At 47.0% G+C, this 22,810-nt stretch overlaps 1 protein-coding gene across 6 annotated transcripts in view; it reads left to right on the top strand.

Annotated features, from left to right (window-relative positions):
• The window catches only part of slc44a5b (solute carrier family 44 member 5b), a 196,793-nt gene that overhangs the window by 150,965 nt on the left and 23,018 nt on the right, over positions 1-22,810 (top strand). For all 6 annotated transcript variants that reach the window (XM_072273265.1, XM_072273269.1, XM_072273266.1 and 3 more), the window contains 5 exons: positions 1,464-1,563; positions 11,319-11,411; positions 12,599-12,686; positions 17,475-17,737; positions 18,777-18,871. In XM_072273265.1, coding sequence (XP_072129366.1) covers positions 1,464-1,563; positions 11,319-11,411; positions 12,599-12,686; positions 17,475-17,737; positions 18,777-18,871 — 639 coding nt within the window. The remainder of the gene's footprint in view (positions 1-1,463; positions 1,564-11,318; positions 11,412-12,598; positions 12,687-17,474; positions 17,738-18,776; positions 18,872-22,810) is intronic.

The raw sequence follows: 22,810 nt of genomic DNA, 5'->3' as shown, positions 1-22,810 counted from the left end.
CTGAGTGCCAGGTGGGGACCAAAGGTGGACTAACCGCCCTGAAAAGGATACGACATGTTCCCCCACCAGAGGTGCTACCCCTCTCTGACACCCCGTACACCCTATTGCTGGAAATAGAGTCACTCACAAGCCCAACCACAAATCTCCTTCCCTCAGGGAGATCAGCAAAGCAGAGGGGTCTTTACTACAATCTGGTAGTTGGTGCTCCCATCATTTATGGCATTTAATTTGAGATTAGGAAGACAGAAATTCAGTCCACAAAGCTAAAGTGAGATATGAGCTCGTCTCGAGAGAATGCATCTCTTCACCACTAGTGGAAAGTTTCTAGGGCTGAAAGGTAGAAATGCTGACTCTTCAATTACCCGGCCACAGGTGGACAAAGAGACTATCCCAAAGAGAATATTGGCTACAGGACAGAAAAGAGACAGATTAGCTTTATTTGTCACATGTACATCGAAATATACAATGAAATGCATTGTTTTCATCAAATCAAATCAGTGGGGAATGTGTTGGGGCAGCCCACAAGTGTCGCTGTGCTTCTGGCACCAACATAGCTTGTCTGACTTACTAGCCTGACCCATCTGTCTTTGGGAGGAAACCGGAGCACCCGGAGGAAACCTACACGGTCACGGGGAGAACGTACAAACGACTTACAGACAGCGGTGGGAACCGAACCCGATTGCTGGAGCTATAAATTCAACTGCTACACGACTGTGCTACCCCATAACTCCAGTCCCTGTGGAAACGCAGTGGAAGACTTGTATTAGCCACTTCCGCCCTGGAAAAAAAATCTCTGGCTATCTGCTTGATCTATGCCCCTTGTCATCTTGTACAGCTCTATCCAATTCAATCCAAGTTTAATTGTCATTCAACCACAGATGAATACTCATTACTACCGCAAAACGAGATAGTGTTACTCTAGAGCCGAGGTGTAAAACACGGTGCCAACAGTCACACACAGCACATATAAGAGAGAAAGATACACTTGATAAAAGCGACCAAACTCAGGCCATCCAATGCTGCTGAAATCTGCAGACAACCACAACAGAGCTTCTGCCAAGCGAACACTGGGAAAGCAGCGCTGACTCTGGCCTGGGTGTCATGCCTCACCACCCCAGTGCTTCTCCCTGGCTAGTGTAAACAGGCAACACTGTGGCTTGAGGCCTAGTGCTCGTATATGCAAAATAGCAAGCACATATAGGATATCAGTAAAATACAATCACACAAAATATAAATGCATAAATACTCCAGACTCTCAGTCCATAGATCTGTTGAGCGAGTGAACTGGTGGGGCGGGGGGGGGGCGGGGTGTGGACAGCACCAACTCCAGCCCAAATGCCAAATGCTGCACCATGGTGCCCCCCTCCCTGGCTCCGATGTCTCTATCCTGGCGGCTGTAAACAGGCAGTATGGAGTCACCTCTCACTCTGTCCTCCCTGAAATGCAATGCCTCTGTTTTTCAGTGATCGTGCTGTGCATCCTGGAAGTCATCGTCATCCTCATGCTGATTTTCTTACGGAAAAGAATTAGTATTGCAATTGCACTCCTCAGGGAAGGGAGCAAGTAAGTGGCTGTGTATTGTTGGAGATCCCAGTTTTTATGTCAACTTAATGCTTTACTCTCTGCTCCTTAACACTTAATACTTTGAAGGTGGTGTCACAGGTAGGCAGGGCCTCTTCTGGGAAAGGTATGAGCTCTTCAAAAAAGGGCAGATTGCACCTGAACCCAAGCGGGTTCAATATCCTGCAGGCAGGTATGCTGGGGCTGTGGGAGAGTGTTTAAACTAATTTGGCAGGGGCATGGTAACCGGAGTGATAGAGTTCAGGATGGGACAATTGTGGTGCAACTAGATGCAGTGTGTAGTGAGACTGTCAGGAAGGTCAGGGAGATGATGGAGCAAAGTATCAGGCAGTGGGTTGCATTAAAGTGCTAGAGGAGGCCAAAATCAAAAAGGGTGAGGACCACAAAACTGAAGGTTGCATATCTGAATGCAACTGTGTTGTGCTAGCCACTACCTCACTGTGCATCAGTCTTCACTGTGGAAGACATCAGCAGAATGCCAGAAATTCAGGAGTGTTGGGAAGGAGTGAGTGTTGTTGCTAGTATTAAGGAGATGGTGCTTGGGAAGCTGGATAGTCTGAAGGTAGGTAAGTCACCTGGACCAAGTGGACTACATCCCAGGATCCTGAAAGAGGTGCTGAAGAGATTGTGGAGGCATTAGTAATGATCTTTCAAGAATCACTAGATTCTGGAATGGTTCCTGAGGACTGGAAAATTGCAAATGTCACTCCACTCTTTAAGAAGGGAGGGAGGCAGAAGAAAGGAAATTATAGACCAGTTAGTCTGACCTCAGTGTTTGGGAAGACGTAGAAGTCGATCGTTAAGGATGTGGTTTTGGGGTACTTGGAAGCATGTAATAAAATAGGCCAAAGTGAGCGTAGCTTTCTAAAGGGGAAATCTTGCCTGACTAATCTGTTGTAATTCTTTGAGGAAATAACAGGTAGGATAGACAAAGGAGAGTCAGTGGATGTTGTTTATTTGGGTTTTCAGAAGGCCTTTGACATGGTGCCACTTGAGGCTGCTTAGCAAGTTAAGAACCCAGGGAATTGCAGGAAGGATATTAGCATGGATGGAAGCAACACGCACAAAACACTGGAGGAACTCAGCAGGTCGGGCAGCAACTGTGGAAACGAACAGTCAGTGTTTTGGGCCGAGACCCTTCATCAGGACTCAGCCTGAAACATTGACTGTTCGTTTCCACGGATGCTGCCCGACCTGCTGAGTTCCTCCAGCGTTTTGTGCGTGTTGCTTTGACCCCAGCATCTGCAGAATATTTTGTGATTAGCATGGATGAAAGATTGGCTAATTGGCAGGAGGCAACGAGCGGGAATAAAGGGGACCTTTTCTGGTTGGCTGCCAGTGAGTAATGGTGTGCCTCAGGGTTCGGTGTTGGGATCACTCCATTTCACGTTGAATGTCAATGCTTTAGATGAAATAATTGATTGCATTTTCGCCACGTTTGTGGACAATACGAAGGTAGTTGGAGAGGTGGGTAGTGTTGAGGAAGCAGAGTGTTTGCAGAAGGACTTGGACAGTTTGGGCAAATGGCCAAAGTGGCAATGGAATATAACATAGGGAAGTGTATGGTCATGCACTTAGCAGAAGGAATAAAGGCACAGACTATGTTCTAATTGGGAGAAGATTCAAAAATCAGAGTTGCAAAAGGATTTTGAAGTCCGCTGGCACGATTCCTTGCAGGTTGAGTTGGTGGTGGGCAAGGCAAATGCGATGTTAGCATTCATTTCAAGAGGACTAGAATACACAAGTAAGGATGTAATGCTGAGGCGTAATAAGGGACTGATCAGACCGCGCTTTAAATATTGTGAGCAGTTTTGGGCCCCTCGTCAAAGAAAAGATGTGCTGTCATTGGAGACGGTCTGGAGGAGGTTTACGAGAAAGTCCCCAGGAATGAAAAGGTAGTATATGAGAACCGTTTGATGGCTCTGCGCCTGTACTCATTAGAGTTTAGAGGAATGAGGGGGGATCTCATTGAATATTGAAAAGTCTTGGTAGACTGGATGTGCAGATGATGTTTCCTTTGGTCAGGGGGTCTAGGACCAGAGGGCACAGCCTCAGAGTAGAGGGACATCCATTTAGAACCAAGATGAGGAGGAATCTCTTTCATCAGAGGGTGGTGAATCTGTGGAATCCATTGCCACAGACGGCTGTGGAGGCCAAGCCTTGCGGTATATTTATGTCGAAGACTGATAAGTTCTTGATTAATCAGGGTGTCAAATATTACGGGGAGAAGGCAGGAGAATGGACTTTAGAGGGTTAATAAATCAGCAATGAAGGAATGATGGAGCAGACTCAGTGGGCTGAGTCTTATGTTCTAAGTCTTATGATCTAAAGAGCAGTTTTGGCACGTTGGCCTTCGTAAATCAAAATAAACTATAGAACGGGTGCAGAGGAGATTTACAAGGATGTTGCCTGGATTGGGGAGCATGCCCTATGAGAATAGGTTGGGTGAACTTGGCCTTTTCTCCTTGAGCGACAGAGGAAGAGAGGTGACCTGATAGAGGTGATTAAGATGATGAGAGGCATTGATTGTGTGGGTAGTCAGAGGCTTTTTCCCAGGGCCGAAATAGCTAACATGAGAGGGCACAGTTTTAAGGTGCTTGGAAGCTGGTACAGAGGAGATGTCAGGGGCAAGTTTTTTACTCAGAGACTGGTGAGTGCGTGGAATGGGCTGCCGGCAACGGTGGTGGAGGCGAATACGATAGGGTCTTTTAAGAGACTCCTGGATAGGTACATGGAGCTTAGAAAAATAGAGGGCTATGGGTAACCCTAGGTAGTTCTAAGGTAGGGACATGTTCGGCACGGCTTTGTGGGCCGAAGGGCCTGTATTGTGCTGTAGGTTTTCTATGTTTCTATGTAACGAGAACAGGATTTGGGATGTTAAGCTGAAATCATATAATATTGGTGAGGCCTAATTTGGAATATTGTGTGCAGTTTTCGTCACCTACATACAGGAAAGATATGAATAAGATTGAAAGCGTACAGTGAAAATTTGCGAGAATGTTGCCAGAGCTTGAGAATCTGAGTTATAGAGAGAGGTTGAATAGGCTAGGACTTTATTAAGCCCATTAGACTATAAGGCATGGGAGCAGAATTAGACTGTTTGGCCCATCGAGTCTGCTGTGCCATTCAATCATGGCTGATCCTTTCCCCCCCTCCTTAGCCCCACTCCCTGACCTTCTCCCCGTAACCTTTATGCCGTGCCCAATCAAGAACCTATCATCTCTGCCTTAAATACACCCAACGACCTGGCCTCCGCAGCTGCCTGTGTCACAAATTCCACAAATTCACCACCCTCTGGCTAAAGAAATTTCACTGTATCTCTGTTTTAAATAGATGCCTCTCTATCCTGAGGCTGTGCTCTCATGTCCTAGACTCCCCCACCATGGGAAACATCCTTTCCAGATCTACTCTGTCTAGGCCTTTCAGCATTCAACATTCTTGGCCCAAAATGTCGACTGTACCTCTTCCTATAGATGCCGCCTGGCCTGCTGCGTTCACCAGCACTTTTTGTGTGTGTTGCATCAAATTGTGATCACTGGTTCCTAAGGGTTCTTTCACCATAAGCTGCCTAATCGCCTCTGATTCATTACATAACACCCAATCCAGTGTAGCTGATTCCCTAGTAGGCACAATGCCAAAATGCTCTAAAAAGCCATCTCTTAGGCATTGAACAAACTCCCTCTCTTGAGATACATTACCAACCTAATTTTCCCAGTCAATGTGCATGTTAAAATCTCCCATGACTGTCATAAATTTCCCTTTTGACTCACCTTTTCAATTTCCCATTGTAATCTGTGGTACACATTCCAATTACTGTTTTGGAGGTCTGTATATTACCGCAATCAGGGTCCTTTTACCCTTGCTTAACTCAACCCACAAGGATTCAATATTTTCTGATCCTATGTGTATCCTCTTTGTAATGATTTGATATTATTCTGTACCAGCAGAGGCATGCCACCCCCTCTACCTACCTTCCTATCCCTCTGATACAACGTGTAACCTTGGACATTCAGCTCCCAATACAACCATCCTTCAGCCACGATGCAGTGATGGCCACATCATCATAACTGGCAGTCCATAAAATTGCAACAAGATCATCCACCTTATTTCTTATACACTGTACATTAAGATATAACACTTTGAGTACTGTATTTGCTGCTCCTTTTTGATTCTGCATCCCAAATGTACCGATACTCACCCTGCTGGCTGTAATTTTGTCCCAACATGTGCCTGCCCTTCCTGACAGTCTGACTGCAGTCTGCCTTTGTTTTTATTTTATCATCTGTGCTACCCTGCATCCCTTCGCTCTGGTTCCCATCCCCTGGCCAAATTAATTTAAACCCTCTGTGACAGCTCCAACAAGCCTGCCCACGAGAATATTGGTTCCCCTCGGGTTCAGGTGCAACCCATCCCTTTTGAACAGGTCACGCCTCCCCAGAGGAGTTCCCAATGATCCAAGAGCCTGAACCCTGCCCCCTACACCAGCTTCTCAACATTACATTTATCTGCCAAGTCATCCTGTTTCTACCCTCACTGGTGCGTAAGAAAATGAGGGGAGATTTGATAGAAGCATACAACATTATGAGGGGTATAGACAGGGTAAATGCAAGCAGACTTTTTTCACTAAAGTTGGCTGAGATGAGTACTAGAGGTCATAGGTTAAAGGTGAGAGGTGCAATGTTTGGGGGAACATCTTCACTCAGAGGGTGGAACTGGTGGATCTGAGTTTTCTTGCAGCATTTAAGGGAAGTTTGGAAAGGTACATGGGTGGGAAGGACATAAAGTTCTATGGTCAAGGGTGCGATTCAATGGGACAAGGCAGCAAAACCGTTTGGCATGGACTAGATGGGCCTTAAGGTTTGATTCTGTGATTTAATGCTCTATGACTAGCTAACTTCATAAGCAAACCAATCTCCTGCTCCCAAGTATACCTTAACTTAACCTCCAATGTCATCTGAGTAACCTCCCGAATATATTGGCAACCTCTGTTTATTTCCTCAATTATTGATGAAGGGTCTCATTCTGAATCACCAACTGTTTATTCATTTCCATAGATGCTGCCTGGCCTGCTGAGTTCCTCCAGCATTTTGTGTGTGTGTTGCTGTAGATTTCCAAATTTTCTGCAGAAACACTTGAGTTGTATGCCAACATACATCCTTCCCCAGCACAACAAACAACATTGTAGGCTGACTTAGACCTGCGCACAGTACGGTATATGGAATAAGGTAGATGAACTTGTAGCACAGTTGCAGATTGGCAGGTATGGTGTTGTAGGCTTCACTGAATCATAGTTTTAGATTATGAGGACACTCAGTCCTCGTTCATTGCCATTTAGAAATGCATGCATTAAAAATGATACAATGTTCCTCCAGAAAGATATCACAGAAGCACAGGACAAACCAAGACTAACATTGACAAAACCACTTAATTATAACATATAATTACAACAGTGCAAAGCTATACCGTAATTTGATAAAGAGCAGAACATGGCACGGTAAAAAAAAGTTGAAAGAAGATTATAGCTGGGAGCATAATGTCCAAGGAAACACATTGAATCAAAAGGACAGTCAGAAAGGCAGAGGGAGTGGCATTGCTCTGTTGGTAAAAAATTAAATCAAATCATTAGAAAAGGTGACATTGTCAGAAGGTGTTGAATCATTGTGAATAGAGCTTAGGAACTGCAAGGGTAAAAAGAGAGTTGTATACAGACCTCCAAACATAAGGAAGGATGTGGCCTAAAAATCACAGTGGGAGATTGAACATGCATGTCAAAAAGGCAATGTTACAATAGGGGATTTCAATATACAGGTAGATTGGGGAAACCAAGTTGGTGCTCGATTCCAGGTGGGAGAGTTTCGAGAGTGTCTGCAAGGTGGATTTTGAAAGCAGCTTGTGGTTGAGGGGATTAGAAATGAAAGGGTTGACTAAATGGAGAGAAAAATACAAAAGTTGATGTGCGAAGGGACTTGGGAGTCCTTGTACAGGATTCCCTGAAGGTTAATTTTCAGGTTGAGTCTATGGTGAGGAAGGCAAATGCAATGTTAGCATTCATTTCAAGAGGACTAGAATATAAAAGCAAGGATGTAATGTTGAGACTTTTATAAAGTACAGATCAGGCCTCACTTGGAGTACTATGCACAGTTTTGGGCCCCTTATTGTAGAAAGGATGTGCCGAAACTGGAGAGGGTTCAGAGGAGGTTCACAAAAATGATTCCAGGATTGAATGGCTTGTCATAGGAAGAGCGTCTGATGGCTCTGGGCCAGTATTCACTGGAATTCAAAAGAATGAGGGATGACCTGATTGAAACCTATAAATGGTGAAGACCTTGATAGAGTGAATGTGGAGAGGATGTTTCTTCTGGTGGGAGAGTCTCTAAGACCAAAGGACACAGCCTCAGAATAAAAGGATGTCATTTTAAAATGGAGATGAGGAGGAATTTCTTTAGCCAGAGAATGGTGAATCTGTGGAATTGGCAGCTGTGGAGGGCAAGTCTTTATGTTTATTTAAGGCAGAGGTTAATAGATTATTGAATGGTCAGGGCACGAAGGGATACGTGAAGAAGGCAGGTGACTGGGGCTGAGAGGAAAATTGAATCAGCCATGATGAAATGGCAGAGCAGACTCGATGGGCTAAGTAGGCTAATTATGCTCCTATATCTTATGGTCTTATGTAACTCAATTCCCAAATTGTCACTTCTCAGTGGGTCCTGTTAGTCGTCCAAAGAGTGAACTTCCTCTGTTCCCTCCCCAACGCCAGCACATCCTTTCCTAGATAAGGGGCACAAACCTGCTCACAATACTCCAATTGTGGTCTGACCAATGCCTTATAAAGTCTAGTGCTTTGTGTTGTTGGTGTCAGGTGGAAGGGACTGAGTTGGTGGGGAACCTAGGTATACTGATCAAAGCCTGTACAGAAACAGGCCTTTTGGCCCAACGATTCCCTGCCGACCATTAACCATCCAATGATGCCAATCCAACACAAGATCCCATTTCGTTCCCTCTTTAGGCCGATCACCTAATTCCACTCCTCACCCACACACTGGTGACAATCTACAGCGGCCAATTATCCTGCTGAGCCGCATGTCTTTGGGCACCCGGGAGAAACCCATGTGGTCACAGGGAGTACATGCAAACTCCACACAGACAGCACTGGAAGTCAGCATCAAACACTAGTCTCTGGGGCTGTACCCACTCTCAAACTGTGTCGCCTTTGAACTTTGTTTAATGCCAGGCACTGCCGGTGCTGTTTGTTGCACCAACCAGTAGAACAAGCTCTGCATCTGTCTCACGCAGGATTTAACAACTCAATCGGTTTCCAGCAAATATCAGACAGTCACCAATACATCCAACCAGGAATTCACGGGCCACCTCTTTCTGCAAAGGGCTGGGGGGAGGGGACAAAGGGATCTTGGGATCCCTGAAAGTTGCTGTACAAGTTGATAGGGTGGTTAAGACGGTGTATTAGAAATTCATTAGTCAAATATTGAGGCAATGTTGCAGTTCTGTAAAACCCTCCTTAGACCAACATGGAATCCAATGTTCGGTTTTGGTCGCCTCATCATAGGACAGATATGGAAGCTTTAGAGAGGGTGCAGAGGAGATTTACCAGGATTCTGCCTGGGTTAGAGAACATGTCTTAGGAGAACAGATTGAATGAGCTGGGGCTTTTCCCTTGGGAGCGAAGGAGGATGAGACAGAAATGTAATTAGCAAATTTGCTGATGACACAAAGCTGGGTGGCAGTGTGAAATATAAGGAGGATGTTATGAGAATGCAGGGTGACTTGGACAGGCTGGGTGAGTGGGCGGATGCATGGCAGATGCAGTTTAATGTGGATAAATGTGAGGTTATCCACTTTGGTGGTAAGAACAGGAAGGCCGATTATTATCTAAATGGAGTCAAGTTAGGAAAAGGGGAAGCACAACGAGATCTAAGTGTTCTTGTACATCAGTCACTGAAAGCAAACGTGCAAGTACAGCAGGCAGTGAAGAAAGCTAATGGCATGCTGGCCTTCATAACAAGAGGAATTGAGTATAAGAGCAAAGAGGTCCTTCTGCAGCTGTACAGGGCCCTGGTGAGACCACACCTGGAGTACTGTGTGCATTTTTGGTCTCCAAATTTGAGAAAGGACATTCTTGCTATTGAGGGAATGCAGCATAGGTTCACAAAGTTAATTCCCGGGATTGCGGGATTGTCATATGTCAAAAGATTGGAGTGACTGGGCTTGTATACTCTGGAATTTAGAAGGCTGAGAGGGGATCTTATTGAAACATATAAGATTATTAAGGGATTGGACACACTGGAGGCAGGAAGCATGTTCCCGCTGATGGACGAGTCCAGAACCAGAGGCCACAGTTTAAGAATTAGGGGTAGGCCATTTAGAACGGAGTTGAGGAAAAACTTTTTCACCCAGAGAGTGGTGGATATGTGGAATGCTCTGCCCCAGAAGGCTGTGGAGGCCAAGTCTCTGGACGCTTTCAAAAAAGAGATAGATAGAGCTCTTAAAGATAGTGCAATCAAAGGTTATGGGGATAAGGCAGGAACTGGATACTGATTGTGGATGATCAGCCATGATCACAGTGAATGGTGGTGCTGGCTCGAAGGGCCGAATGGCCTACTCCTGCACCTATTGTCTATTGTCTATTGTCTATTGTCTGTACAAGGTGAGAAGAGTGGGCAGCCAGAAACTTTTACCCAGGGTGGAAATGGCTAATACGAAAGGGCAAAATTTTAAGGTGGAGGAAAGTTTAGGGGGGATGTCAGAGATAAGTATTTTACACAGAGAGTGGTAGGTGTGTGGAATGCCCTGCCAGGGGTGGTGATAGTGACATATACATTGGAGACATTTAAAAGATAGGCTCATGGATGATAGAAAAATGGAGGGTTATGTGGGAGGGAAGGGTTAAATTGATCTTAGAGAAGGTTAAAAGGTCAGTGCATATTGTGGGCTGAAGGGCCTGCAGTATGCTGTAATGTTCTATGTCCTGTGAATGTGGAACCCTCGCCCCGTGGTATAAGGGTGAAGACCTGGAAGGGCTCTCAGGGATGGGAGGGGAGGGGAGCAGAGTGGAGTGAAGGAGGCGGTGGTGTGGTGGGTGTCACTACATGACGTTCTTGAGGCCCCTACTAGGTTAAGTTGAGGCCCCTACTAGGTTAAGTTAGTCACACTCGATGTCAATGAGGAACGAGGGGAGAAACCTAGTGGGGCAGGAAAACAAGCATGGAGTGCTTGGGCTGAATGGCCTGTACACTCCCTGTTTGGTTAAAGTGTCAGATGTTTAGGTAGATTAATTTTTTTTAAGCGTGTCATACCAGACATTCAGGCATTCTTGTCTGGCACGTGGTGTCAGGATTAACCAGGTCACATTCCGAACGTTCTTGACTCGACCCTTGTATTTTTTACGAGGCCGAATGGCTAGCTCGACACTCAACCCAGTACAGATGGAAAGCGTGCTCGGGGGTGGCCCGACCTGGATTTGAACTCGGGAACCTTCGCTCTGGAGTCCGGCGCTAATCTCACTGCGCCACCGGCCGGCGGTAGATTAATAACGTGAAGTGAGAGATTGTTGTGAAACCACAGGCAGATCTTCAATCTCTCTCCCACGTACTGATTCATCACCACCTCGGATTTGGCCACGACAGTGGTGTCATCAGCAAACTTAAATACTTAAATGTAAAGTGTTGGATGTCTTTAGTTGTTCATCTGTTCATCTGACTGGTGTTTTTTTTTATCCTCAGAGCCATTGGATATATTATGTCTACCCTCTTCTACCCTATCATCACTTTCCTGCTCCTAGCCCTCTGCATTTGCTACTGGGCTGTCACAGCCATGTATCCTTTCCGGGGATTTCGAGCTCCCTCATCCGACATCAAATAGACTGGGACAGCAAGGCTCCTGTAGCTTCACCTGCCCTACACTCTAGTGACAGAGCAAGTTTGTATGTTCCTTCCCCTGTACCACCGGGTTTCAGATCAGAATCAGAATCAGGTTTAGTGCCACTGGCATATGTTGTGAAATTTGTTGTTTTGCAATACATAATATTGTAATTTATAGATATTTATTATTAAGTCAATAAGTAGTGCAAAAAAAGAGGGAAAAAAATTAGTAGGGTAATGTTCATGGGCTCATTGCCCGTTCAGAAATCTGATGGCAGAGGGGATGAAGCTGTTCCCGAAACGTTGAGTGTGCGTCTTCAGGCTCCTGTACCTCCTTCCTGATGATAGCAATGACAAGAGGGCATGTCCTGGCTGATGGCAGTTCTTAATGATTGATGGAGGCTGCTTTTTTGAGGCATCAGCTTTTGAAGGTGTCCTCGATGTTAGGAGGCTAGTGTCCATGATAGCGTCCAACTGCAGCTTTTTCCGATCCTGTGCAGTGGCCCCTCCGTACCAGGCAGTGCTACAACCTGGTTATTGAACCTGCATGAAACCAGCGCTTTGTACTGGGGTGGAGATGCAGTGGGACAGTCCCGGAGGTGGGGTGGTGGTGCCTGGGGAGATTGGACGGCTCTCCCTAAGGTGGTGAAGGTAAGGCAGAGATTTAAGGAGGTGAGGATCGTTACTGAGGTTTTCGTTGAGCACATTACAGGAAGCGTGCCCGGGGAGTGGAGTGTGTGTGTGCTGAGAACACAAGGTCCAGAGGGCAGAGGAGGAAATAGCTCCCCCAGCAGGGATCTGGGGCCTATGGCCATGGAACAGGGACTTGTGGAGAAAGTTGGTCAGAGTGGGGAGAGATTGACTGGGGACTTCTTCACTGTACTTGCACAGTCCTGATGGGCCAAACAGCCATCTTCTAGATTGGATCAATGAGCTCCATTGGAGTTTTTCTATGCCTCAAAAAACAAAGGAGAAAAGGGTTAGATTGTTCTGAGAGTAGGTTAAAGGGCCAGCACAACATTGTGGGCTGAGGGGCCTGGATGGTCCTTTATTATTCCGTGTTCTAAAGTGGAAACGTTATCTCATTGTTGATGGGGATGCGGACAGAATTGCTGAATTATTCTTTAACGGCAAGCCTGCAGATTCCTGTCGACCTCTGGTGAGGCGGTGTACAAGGTAATGGCCAGTCATGGCCAGTGTAAATATGCAAACACCACGTGCAATCCTGAGGTAAGTGCAGCAGGTCGAACCAGGGGTTCATTTGCTAGCCCAGCCTGGATCAGGGGCAGAGCACACACCTCCTGGTCTGGAGTCACCTAAGGAGAGTGACACAGTTACTTTTGCAAGCAACACACACAAATTGCTGGAGGCACTTCGCAGGTCAGGCAAGCATCTATGGAAAAGAGTACAGTCGGCGTTTCAGGCCGAGACCTTTCAGCAGGACTGGGGGCAAAAAGGGTGAGACGTCAAAGAAAGAAAGTAGGGGGTTGGGCGGAAGAACCACAAGGTGATAGGTGAAACCAAGAGGGGGGAAGGGGTGAAGTAAAGAGCTGGGAAGTTGATTGGTGAGAGAGATAAAGGGCTGGAGAAGGGAGAGTCTGATAGGAGAGGACAGAAGGCCATGGGAGGAGGACCACAGGGAGGGAGAGAGGAGATAAGGTGAGAGGGACATTGGAATGAGGAATGGGGAAGGAGAGGGGGAGGGAGGGCATTACAGAAAGTTCAAGAAATCAATGTTCATGCCATCAAGTTGGAGGCTACACATCTTCTACTCCCAGCTTAAAGAAGGCAAACGTAAAAGAGGTGGACAACAGAAGAGATTCAAAGACATCTTAAAAGCCAACATGAAGAAATGTAACATCGACATGAACAATTGGGAAACCAATGCCAAGGACAGGAAACTCTGGCAAGCCATCATCCGAGAAGGAACAGCAACTTTCGAAGCCAACAGATGTGCGGAATTAGAAGAAAAGAGAAGAAAATGGAAAGAGAGGCAGCAACAACCAAAGCCCGATCTGCCATCTGGAACTACCTGTCCTGAATGCAGAAGAACTTTCAAAGCCAAGATTGGACTCATAAGCCACTTGAGAGCCCATAGGTAGATCAACAGAACGAAGACCATCATCCTCGACCTCGAGGGATAGCCACGAGGACGCAGACGGAATATAAGATGTTGCTCCTCCAGCCTGAGTGTGGCCTTATCATGACAGTAGAGGAGGGTATGGACTGATATGTTGGAATTAAAATGGGTGTCACTGGGAGATCCTGCTTTATCTGGCAGACAGATTGTAGGTGCTCGGCAAAGTGATCTCCCAATCTACATCGGGTCTCACTGATATACAGGAGGCAAAACCGGGAGGACTGGACACAGTAGATGACTCCTACAGTCACACAGGTGAAGTATCGCCTCACCTGGAAGCATACTGTTGTGCAGGGGGACTTGGGAGTGCTAGCGCATGGATTGCAAAAAGTTGGCTTACAGGTACAACAGGTTATTAAGAAGGCAAACGGAATGTTGACCTTCATTGCTAGAGGGATTGAATTCAAGAGCAGGGAGGTCATGCTGCAACTACATAGGGTACTGGTGAGGCCGCACCTGGAGTACTGTGTGCAGTTCTGGCCTCCTTACTTGAGGAAGGATAGACTGGCTTTGGAGGCAGTGCAGAGGTTCACCAGGTTGATTCCAGAGATGAAGGGGTTAACTTATGAGGAGCGATTGAGTTGCCTGGGACTATACTCTCTGGAATTCAGAAGAATGGGAGGGAATTTTATGCAAACATACAAAATTTTGTAAGGGATAAGATAGAAGGAGGAAAGTTGTTTCCATTGGTAGGTGGGACTAGAACTAGGGGACATTGCCTCAAGATTCAGGGGAGAAGATTTAGGACGGAGATGAGGAGAAACTTTTTTTCCCCCAGAGAGTGGTGAATGGCGGGGCAGGCTCAATGGGCCGGATGGCCTACTCCTGCTCCTATTTCTTATGCTTTGGGGCTCTGAATGGTAGTGAAGGAGGAGCTGTAGCACTTGTTCCGCTTGCAAGGATAAGTGCCGGGAGGGAGTCGTGTAGGGAGCGCTCCCTGTGGTACTCTTCTCCCTTTTCCTTCTTCCATGGCCTTCTGTCCTCTCCTATCAGATTCCCCCTTCTCCAGCCTTGTATCTCTTTCATCAATCAGCTTCCCAGCTCCCCAGCTCTTTACTTCACCCCTCCCCATCAACAGATTTTTTTTCTTGTCTATAATTGGGTTACTTTTGCATCTCCATTAGTCGCCATTTTATGAGGTTCACCTGTACACTTACTTGTTCATGCAAATACCTAATCAGCCAATCATGTGGCAGCAACTCAATGCATAAACATATGCAGACATGGTCAAGAGGTTCAATTGTTGTTCAGACCCAATATTAGAATGGGGAAGAAATGTGATCTAAGTGACTTTGACCGTGGAATGATTGTTGGTGCTAGACCGGGAGGTCTGAGTACCTCAATCTGCTAATCTCCTGGTTTTTTCACATAGAACAGCCTCTAGAGTTTACAGAGCAAATCGCCAGGACAGTATGCTCCTTCTCCCCCTGGATTCTGCCTGGCTTCAGGAGGATATCAGCAACTGTGGGGCTTTTTCCTTTGAGGCCAAGGAGAATGAGGGGTGACTTGACAGGGGTGTATGTACAAGATGATAAGAGGCATAGATTGAGTGGACAGCCAGAGACTTTATCCCAGGGTGAAAATGGTTAACACGAGGGGACATAATTTTACTGTGATTGCAGGGAAGTATAGGGGGGTGTATGAGGTAAAGTTTCTTACATGGAGAGTGGTGGGTGCGTGGAACGTCCTGCCAGAGATGGTGGTCAAGGTAGATTCATTAAGAGCATTTAAGAGACTCTTGGATAGGCATGTGGCATTGTGGGAGGGAATGGTTAGATTGATCTTGTAGTAGGTCAAGGGGTTGACACAACGTTGTGGACTGAAGGACCTGTGCTGTCCTGTGATGTTCCATGATCTATGTTCCCCTCGCGCCCCTTCTACCCCTCCTCTTCACTCCCTGAGCACTTGTCCCTGGGAATGGCTTCCTCACTTGCCCAGGCAGAAAGAACGAGCTACCAGGAACTACCAGGGTAGTTACAACAGCATTTAGTCGCACAAACAGGCAGAGTGTGGTGGGATATGGACCAGGTGCAGGTAAATGGGATCAGAATCAGATTTAATATCACCGGTGTATGGTGTGAGATTTGTTTTGTGGCAGCAGTACATTGCAATACATAACAATAAAAACTATAATTTACAATAAGAAGTATGTTTAAAAAAATAAATAGTGCAAAAAGAGAGTGAAGAATATTGTAGGAATATTCATGGGTTCATTGTCCTCTCAGAAATCTGATGGCGGAGGGGAAGAAGCTGTCCCTGAAACATCGAGTGTGTCTTCAGCCTCCTGTACTAGCTCCTTGATTCGAGCAATGAGAAGAGGGCATGTCCTTGGTGATGGGGTGCTTGATAATGGATGTCTCCTTCTTGAGGCATCGCCTTTTGAAGATATTCTCGATGCTGGAGAGGCTGGTGCCTGTGATGGAGCTGACTGAGTTTACAACTTTCTGCAGCTTTTTCTAATCTGTGTTCTCTCCGTACCAGACAGTGATGTGACCAGTTAGAATGCTCTCCACAGTAATTCTGTAGAACTTTATGAGAGTCTTTGGTGACATTCCAAATCACCTCAAATTCCTAATGAAATATAGCTGCTGTCATGCCTTCTTAATTGCATTAATATGTTGGGCCCGGGTTAGATCCTCAGAGATGTTGACACCTAGGAACTTGAAACTGCTCACCCTTTCCACTACTGATCCCTCGATCAGGACTGTGTGCGTTCCCTCGACTTCCCCTTCCAAAGTCCACAGTCAGTAGTTTGCATTGCCATCATGGTCAGTGATTCTGTACTGTACTCTTCCATGTTACTGCACTATGATGTGTCAGCACTGCCCACTGCCTGATACCCTCACCTACTCTGTTCTGTGCTCTTCCATGTTACTGCACTATGTTGTGTCAGCACTACCCACTGCCCGATACCCTCACCTACTCTTTTGCCCTGCTTCCTCCCTCAGCCACCATTCCAATGAGGGTGAACCTAATCGGCTTGGTGTGGTTAGCGTAACGCTTCACAGCGCCGGCAGTTGGGGTCAATTCCCGCTACTGTCTGTAAGTTTTTGCACGTTCTCACCATGACCTCATAGGTTTGCTCCAGATGCTCTGGTTTCCTCACACCTTCCAGCGATGTATGGGTTAGTAAATCGTGGACATGCTGTGTTAGCTTCAGAAGCATTGGTGACATTTTGTACACATATCTCCCAGGTCCCTGCCTGACCTCCCCTCATGTCATCCTCACAACCTACTTTCCGACCAGGCCTTCCTGCAGGTCAGCTATCTGAGCTGGAGGAACACGGGAGCAGATGGAGAGGGGTGGGAGCTGATGACCTGATGGGTTATAATTTCTGTGTAGCTGTAAGAATGTGCTGTCTGTACCTGATTAGTACAGGGGATTCCAGTCCTTCAGGATTACGGCTGCCTCCTACATCACCAGCAGGCAAGTGGCATCGGTTCAGGAGGGAGTGTACTACCCTTCCCTCTGGGCATGAGGGGCAGGTGACACACAATGCCCCTGATGCTCTACCTCCCTAAGGCCAGTTCTTGGCATGTGTAGAGGAATTCCATCAGAACTTAAGACATAGGAGCAGAAGGAGACCGTTTGACTCATCAAGTCTGTTCCACCATTCCATCATAGCTATTTCATTATATCTCTCAACACTATTCTTCTGCCTGCTCCTCATAACCTCTGACGCCTTGACTAATCAAGAACCAATCATCCTTCTCCTTAAATACACTCAATGACTTGGCCTCCACAGCTGTCTGTGGCAATGAATTCCATAGATTCACCAGCCTCCTCTGGCTAAGGAAATTCCTCCTTAGTTCTGAGACTGTGCCGACTGTCTCCACTGTAGGAAACGAGTCAACGCCTTTTTGTTCTTCCCCAATAGACATTCAACACCAGCAATGTCACCAAGCTGTGCCGGGGAGCACAATGTGCCTTTGCGTTCTACGGCGGAGAGACCGTTTACCACAAGTACATCTTCATCCTTCAGCTGTGCAACCTCTTCGTCTTCCTGTGGCTGGTCAACTTTGCCATTGCCCTGGGCCAGTGCACCTTGGCCGGTGCCTTCGCCTCCTACTACTGGGCATTCAAGAAGCCGGCAGACATACCATCTTTTCCCCTGCTCGCCTCCTTCGGCCGCGCCTTGAGGTGAGAACACCCAGGGGCTTCCACCCTCGCTACTCCGGTCCCTAGTAGGTACAACCAAGAGGCAGTATGGTAGCAGAGCAACTAGCGTGAGGCTTTACAACACCAGCGACCCAGGTTCGGTTCCAGGATAGAGCTTGTATGTCTCACTGTGACCGCGTGGGTTTCCTCCGGGTGCTCCGGTTTCCTCCCACATTTCAAAGGTGTACCATTCTGGGTTAATGAGCTGTGGGCATGTTGGCACTGGAATCACAGCAGCACTGCGAGGATTGAAAGAGGACAGTATCTTTTTCACCGGGGTTGAAATGTCTAATAGCTGAGGACATGTACTTAAGCTGAGAGAGGGGAAGTTCAAGGGAGACATGAGGGCCAAGTTTTTTACACAGAGAGTGGCGGGTGCCTAGAGTGCCCTGTCTGGATTGGTGGGAGAGGCAGATACATGAGGGACTTTTATGAGGTGTTTAGATGGGCACATGAACGTGAGGAAAATGGAAGAATAAGGACTTGCGTAGGCAGAGAGGATTAGTTAGATTGCCTATTTAATTAGTTTGGCAGAGCATGTCCTATGTCATGTAGAATGGGATTGACAGGGAAGTAGATCGACCATGAAGAAATGGTGGAACAGACCCGATGGGCTGAATGGCCTGTTTCTGTTCCTTTGTCTTACAGCCTCATGGTCTAACAATGTGGTCTAACAGGGAGAGGTGAGTATCCCTGTGATAACTGTTCTATATCTAAAAGAGAGAGAAGATCAGGGGACTGAGGGCGATAGGGAACTGGCACAGAAGGGTCATCGTGGGACAGAACAGAACTGAGGGGAGAAGGTGTGATCGCAGGTGAGGGAACAAGACGGTGCGAGGATTAGGATGACGGAACAAAGGTGAGGGGTATAGCATTAAGATTCTGAGTGCAAGGGTCAGAATCAGGATGAGGACAAGGGTCACAGTTGAGGTAGGGGAGAGTGACTGACTGCGAGGAGATGGGAAGAATGAGGCTCCTAGGGTGCTGGAGGCGTAACCTTGACTCTATCTCCACACCTCAGGTACCACACCGGGTCGCTGGCCTTCGGCTCTCTCATCCTCGCCCTCGTTCAGTTCATCAGGGTCATTCTGGAGTACCTGGACAACAAGCTGAAAGGTGAGTGAGGGATGATGGAGAGAAGGAGGGACGTGGTCCACACTGGGAAGGGAATGGGGCGGGGGTTGATGAAGGAAAAGAGGGAGACGTGGTCCACACTGGGAAGGGAACGGGGTGTGATGAAGAAAAAGAGAGAGACGTGGTCCACACTGGGAAGGGAACGGGGCGGGGAAATGAAGGAAAAGAGGGGCACATGGTCTACACTGAGAAGGGAATTGGGGGGGGGTTGATGAAGAAAAAGAGGGGGATGTGGTCCACACTGGGGAGGGAATGGGGGGGTGATGAAGGAAAAGAGGAGGATGTGGTCCACACTGAGAAGGGAACGGGGTGTGATGAAGGAAGGGAGGGGGACGTGGTCCACACTGGGAAGGGAACGGTGGGGTGTGATGAAGGAAAAGAGAGAGACGTGGTTCACACTGGGAAGGGAACGGTGGGGTGTGATGAAGGAAAAGAGAGAGACGTGGTCCACACTGGGAAGGGAACGGGGGATGATGAAGGAAAAGAGGGACGTGGTCCACTCTGGGAAGGGAACAGGGGGTGATGAAGGAAGAGAGGGGGACGTGGTCCACACTGGGAAGCGTACAAGGAGCGGGAGTGGGGGTGAGTGGGTGATGAAGAAGGGAAGGTGGGACGGCAAAGTTCAAAGTAAACTGAAAGGTCTGAAAGTAGATAAATCACTTGGACCAGATGGTGTACACCTCAGAGTTCTGAATGAGGTGGCTGAGGAGATTGTGGAGGCATTAGTAATAATTTTTCAAGAATCATAAGATTCTGGAATGGTTCTGGAAGACTGGAAAATTGCAAATATGACTTCTTTTTTCAAGAAGGAAGAGAGGCAGAAGGAATGCAACTATAGGCCAGTTAGTGGTTGGGAAGATGTTGGAGTCAATGAGTTTTCAGGGTACTTGGGGGCACATGATAAAATAGGCCATAGTCAGCAAAGTTTCCTGACAAATACGTTGGAATTCTTTGAAGAAATAACAATAAGGATAGACAAAGGAGAATCAGTTGATGACAACACACATCAAAGTTGCTGGTGAACGCAGCAGGCCAGGCAGCGTCTCTAGGAAGAGATATAGTCGATGTTTCGGGCCGAGACCCTTCGTCAGGACTAACTGAAAGAAGAGCTAGTAAGAGATTTGAAAGTGGGAGGGGGAGGGGGAGATCCAAAATGATCGGAGAAGACAGGAGGGGGAGGGATGGAGCCAAGAGCTGGACAGGTGATAGGCAAAAGGGATATGAGAGGATCATGGGACAGGAGGCCCAGGGAGAAGGAAAAGGGGGAGGGGGGAAGCCCAGAGGATGGGCAAGGGGTATAGTGAGAGGGACGGAGGGAGAAAAAGGAGAGAGAGAAAAAGAATGTGTGTGTATATAAATAAATAAACAACAGATGGAGTACGAGGGGGAGGTGGGGCATTAGCGGAAGTTTGAGAAGTCACTGTTCATGTCATCAGGTTGGAGGCTACCCAGATGGAATATAAAGTGTTGTTCCTTCAATCTGAGTGTAGCTTCATCTTTACAGTAGAGGAGGCCGTGGATACACATATCAGAATGGGAATGGGATGTGGAATTAAATGTGTGGCCACTGGGAGATCCTGCTTTCTCTGGCGGACAGAGCGTAGGTGTTCAATGAAACGATCTCCCAGTCTGTGTCGGGTCTCGCCAATATATAGAAGGCTACATCGGGAGCACCGGACGCAGTATATCACCCCAGCCGACTCACAGGTGAAGTGTCGCCTCACCTGGAAGGACTGTCTAGGGCCCTGAATGGTGGTAAGGGAGGAAGTGTAAGGGTATGTGTAGCACTTGTTCTGCTTACAAGGATAAGTGCCAGGAGGGAAATTGGTGGGGAGGGTTGGGGGGGACGAATGGACAAGGGAGTCGCATAGGGAGCGATCCCTGCAGAAAGCAGAGAGAGGTGGGGAGGGAAACATGTGCTTAGTGGTGGGATCCCGTTGGAGGTGGCAGAAGTTACGGAGAATAATATGTTGGACCTGGAGGCTGGTGGGGTGGTAGGTGAGGACAAGGGGAACCCTATTCCTAGTGGGGTGGCGGGAGGATGGAGTGAGAGCAGATGTACGTGAAATGGGGGAGGTGCATTTAAGAGCAGAGTTGATAGTGGAGGAAGGGAAGCCCCTTTCTTTAAAAAAGGAGGACATCTCCTTCGTCCTGGAATGAAAAGCCTCATCCTGAGAGCAGATGTGGCGGAGGCGGAGGAATTAAGAGAAGGGGATGGCATTTTTGCAAGAAACAGGGTGAGAAGAGGAATAGTCCAGATATCTGTGAGAGTCAGTAGGCTTATAGTAGACATCAGTGGATAAGCTGTCTCCAGAGATGGAGACAGAAAGATCTAGAAAGGGGAAAGAGGTGTCGGAAACGGACCAGGTAAATTTGAGAGCAGGGTGAAAGTTGGAGACAAAGTTAATGAAGTCAACGAGCTCAGCATGCGTGCAGGAAGCAGCGCCAATGCAGTCGTCGATGTAGCGAAGGAAAAGCGGGGGACAGATACCAGAATAGGTACGGAACATAGATTGTTCCACAAAGCCAACAAAAAGGCAGACATAGCTAGGACCCATACGGGTGCCCATAGCTACACCTTTAGTTTGGAGGAAGTGGGAGGAGCCAAAGGAGAAATTATTAGAGTAAGGACTATTTCCGCTAGACGGAGCAGAGTGGTGGTAGAGGGGAACTGATTAGGTCTGGAATCCAAAAAGAAGCGGAAAGCTTTGAAACCTTCCTGATGGGTGATGGAAGTATATAGGGACTGGACATCCATGGTGAAAATAAAGCGGTGGGGGCCAGGGAACTTAAAATCATCGAAACGTTTCCTCGTGTTTGAGAATCAGTTGATATTGTGTTGTCGGATTTTCAGGTCTTTGACAAAGTGCCACATGTTATCAACTAACTCCAAGCCCATGGGATTACAGGAAAGATTCTAGCATGGATAAAGCAGTGGCAGACTGACAGGAGGAAAAGAGTGGGAATAAAGGGAGTCTTTTCTGGGTGGCTGCCGGTGAACAGTGGTGTTTCACAGGGGTGTATGTTGGGACAGATTCTTTTAACCTTATATGTCAATGACTTGGATGATGGAATTGATGGCTTTGTTGAAAAGTTTGCAGGTGATATGAAGATAAGGTGGAGAGACAGGAAGTTTTGAGGAAGTATAGAGGCTACAGAAGGACTTAAACAGATTAGGAGGATGGGCAAAGAAATGGCAGATGGAATACAGTGTTGAGAAGTGTATGGTCATGCACTTTGGTAGAAGAAATGAAAGGGTAGACTATTTTCTAAATGGAGAGAAAGTACAAAAATCTGAGATGGAAAGGGACTTGGGAGTCCTTGTGTAGGATTCCCTGAAGGTTAATTTGCAGGTGGAGTCAGTTGTGAAGAAGGCAAATGTGATGTTAGCATTTATTTCAAGAGGACTAGAATTTCAAAGCAAGGATGTAATGTTGAAACGTTATAAAGCACTAGTGAGGCCTCACTTGGAGTATTATGAACAGTGTTGGGCCCATTATCTTGGAAATGTGCTGAAACTGGATAGGGTTCAAAGGAAGTTCACGAAAAAGATTCCAGGATTAAACAGCTTGTCCTATGAAGATCTGGGCCTGTATTCACCAGAATTTAGAAGAATGATGGATGATCAAATTGAAACCTTTCGAATGGAGAAAGGCCTTGATCGAGTGGAAGGGAGTTTTCTATGGTGGGAGTGTCTAAGACCAGAGGACACAACATCAAAATAGGGGGGTGTCCTTTTAGAATGGAGATGAGGAGAAATTTCTTTAACCAGACGGTGGTGAATCTGTGGAATTCATTGCGTCAGGCAGCTGTGGAGGCCAAGTCTTTATGTATATTTAAGGCAGAGATTGATAGATTCTTGATTGGTCAGGGCATGAAGGATATGGGGGTGGGGGGAAGGCAGGAAATTGGAGCTGAAAG

This window comes from Mobula birostris, chromosome 12 (genome assembly GCF_030028105.1).
Source record: "Mobula birostris isolate sMobBir1 chromosome 12, sMobBir1.hap1, whole genome shotgun sequence".
Lineage (NCBI taxonomy): Eukaryota > Metazoa > Chordata > Chondrichthyes > Myliobatiformes > Myliobatidae > Mobula > Mobula birostris.
This window is presented reverse-complemented; position numbering and strand designations above follow the sequence as displayed.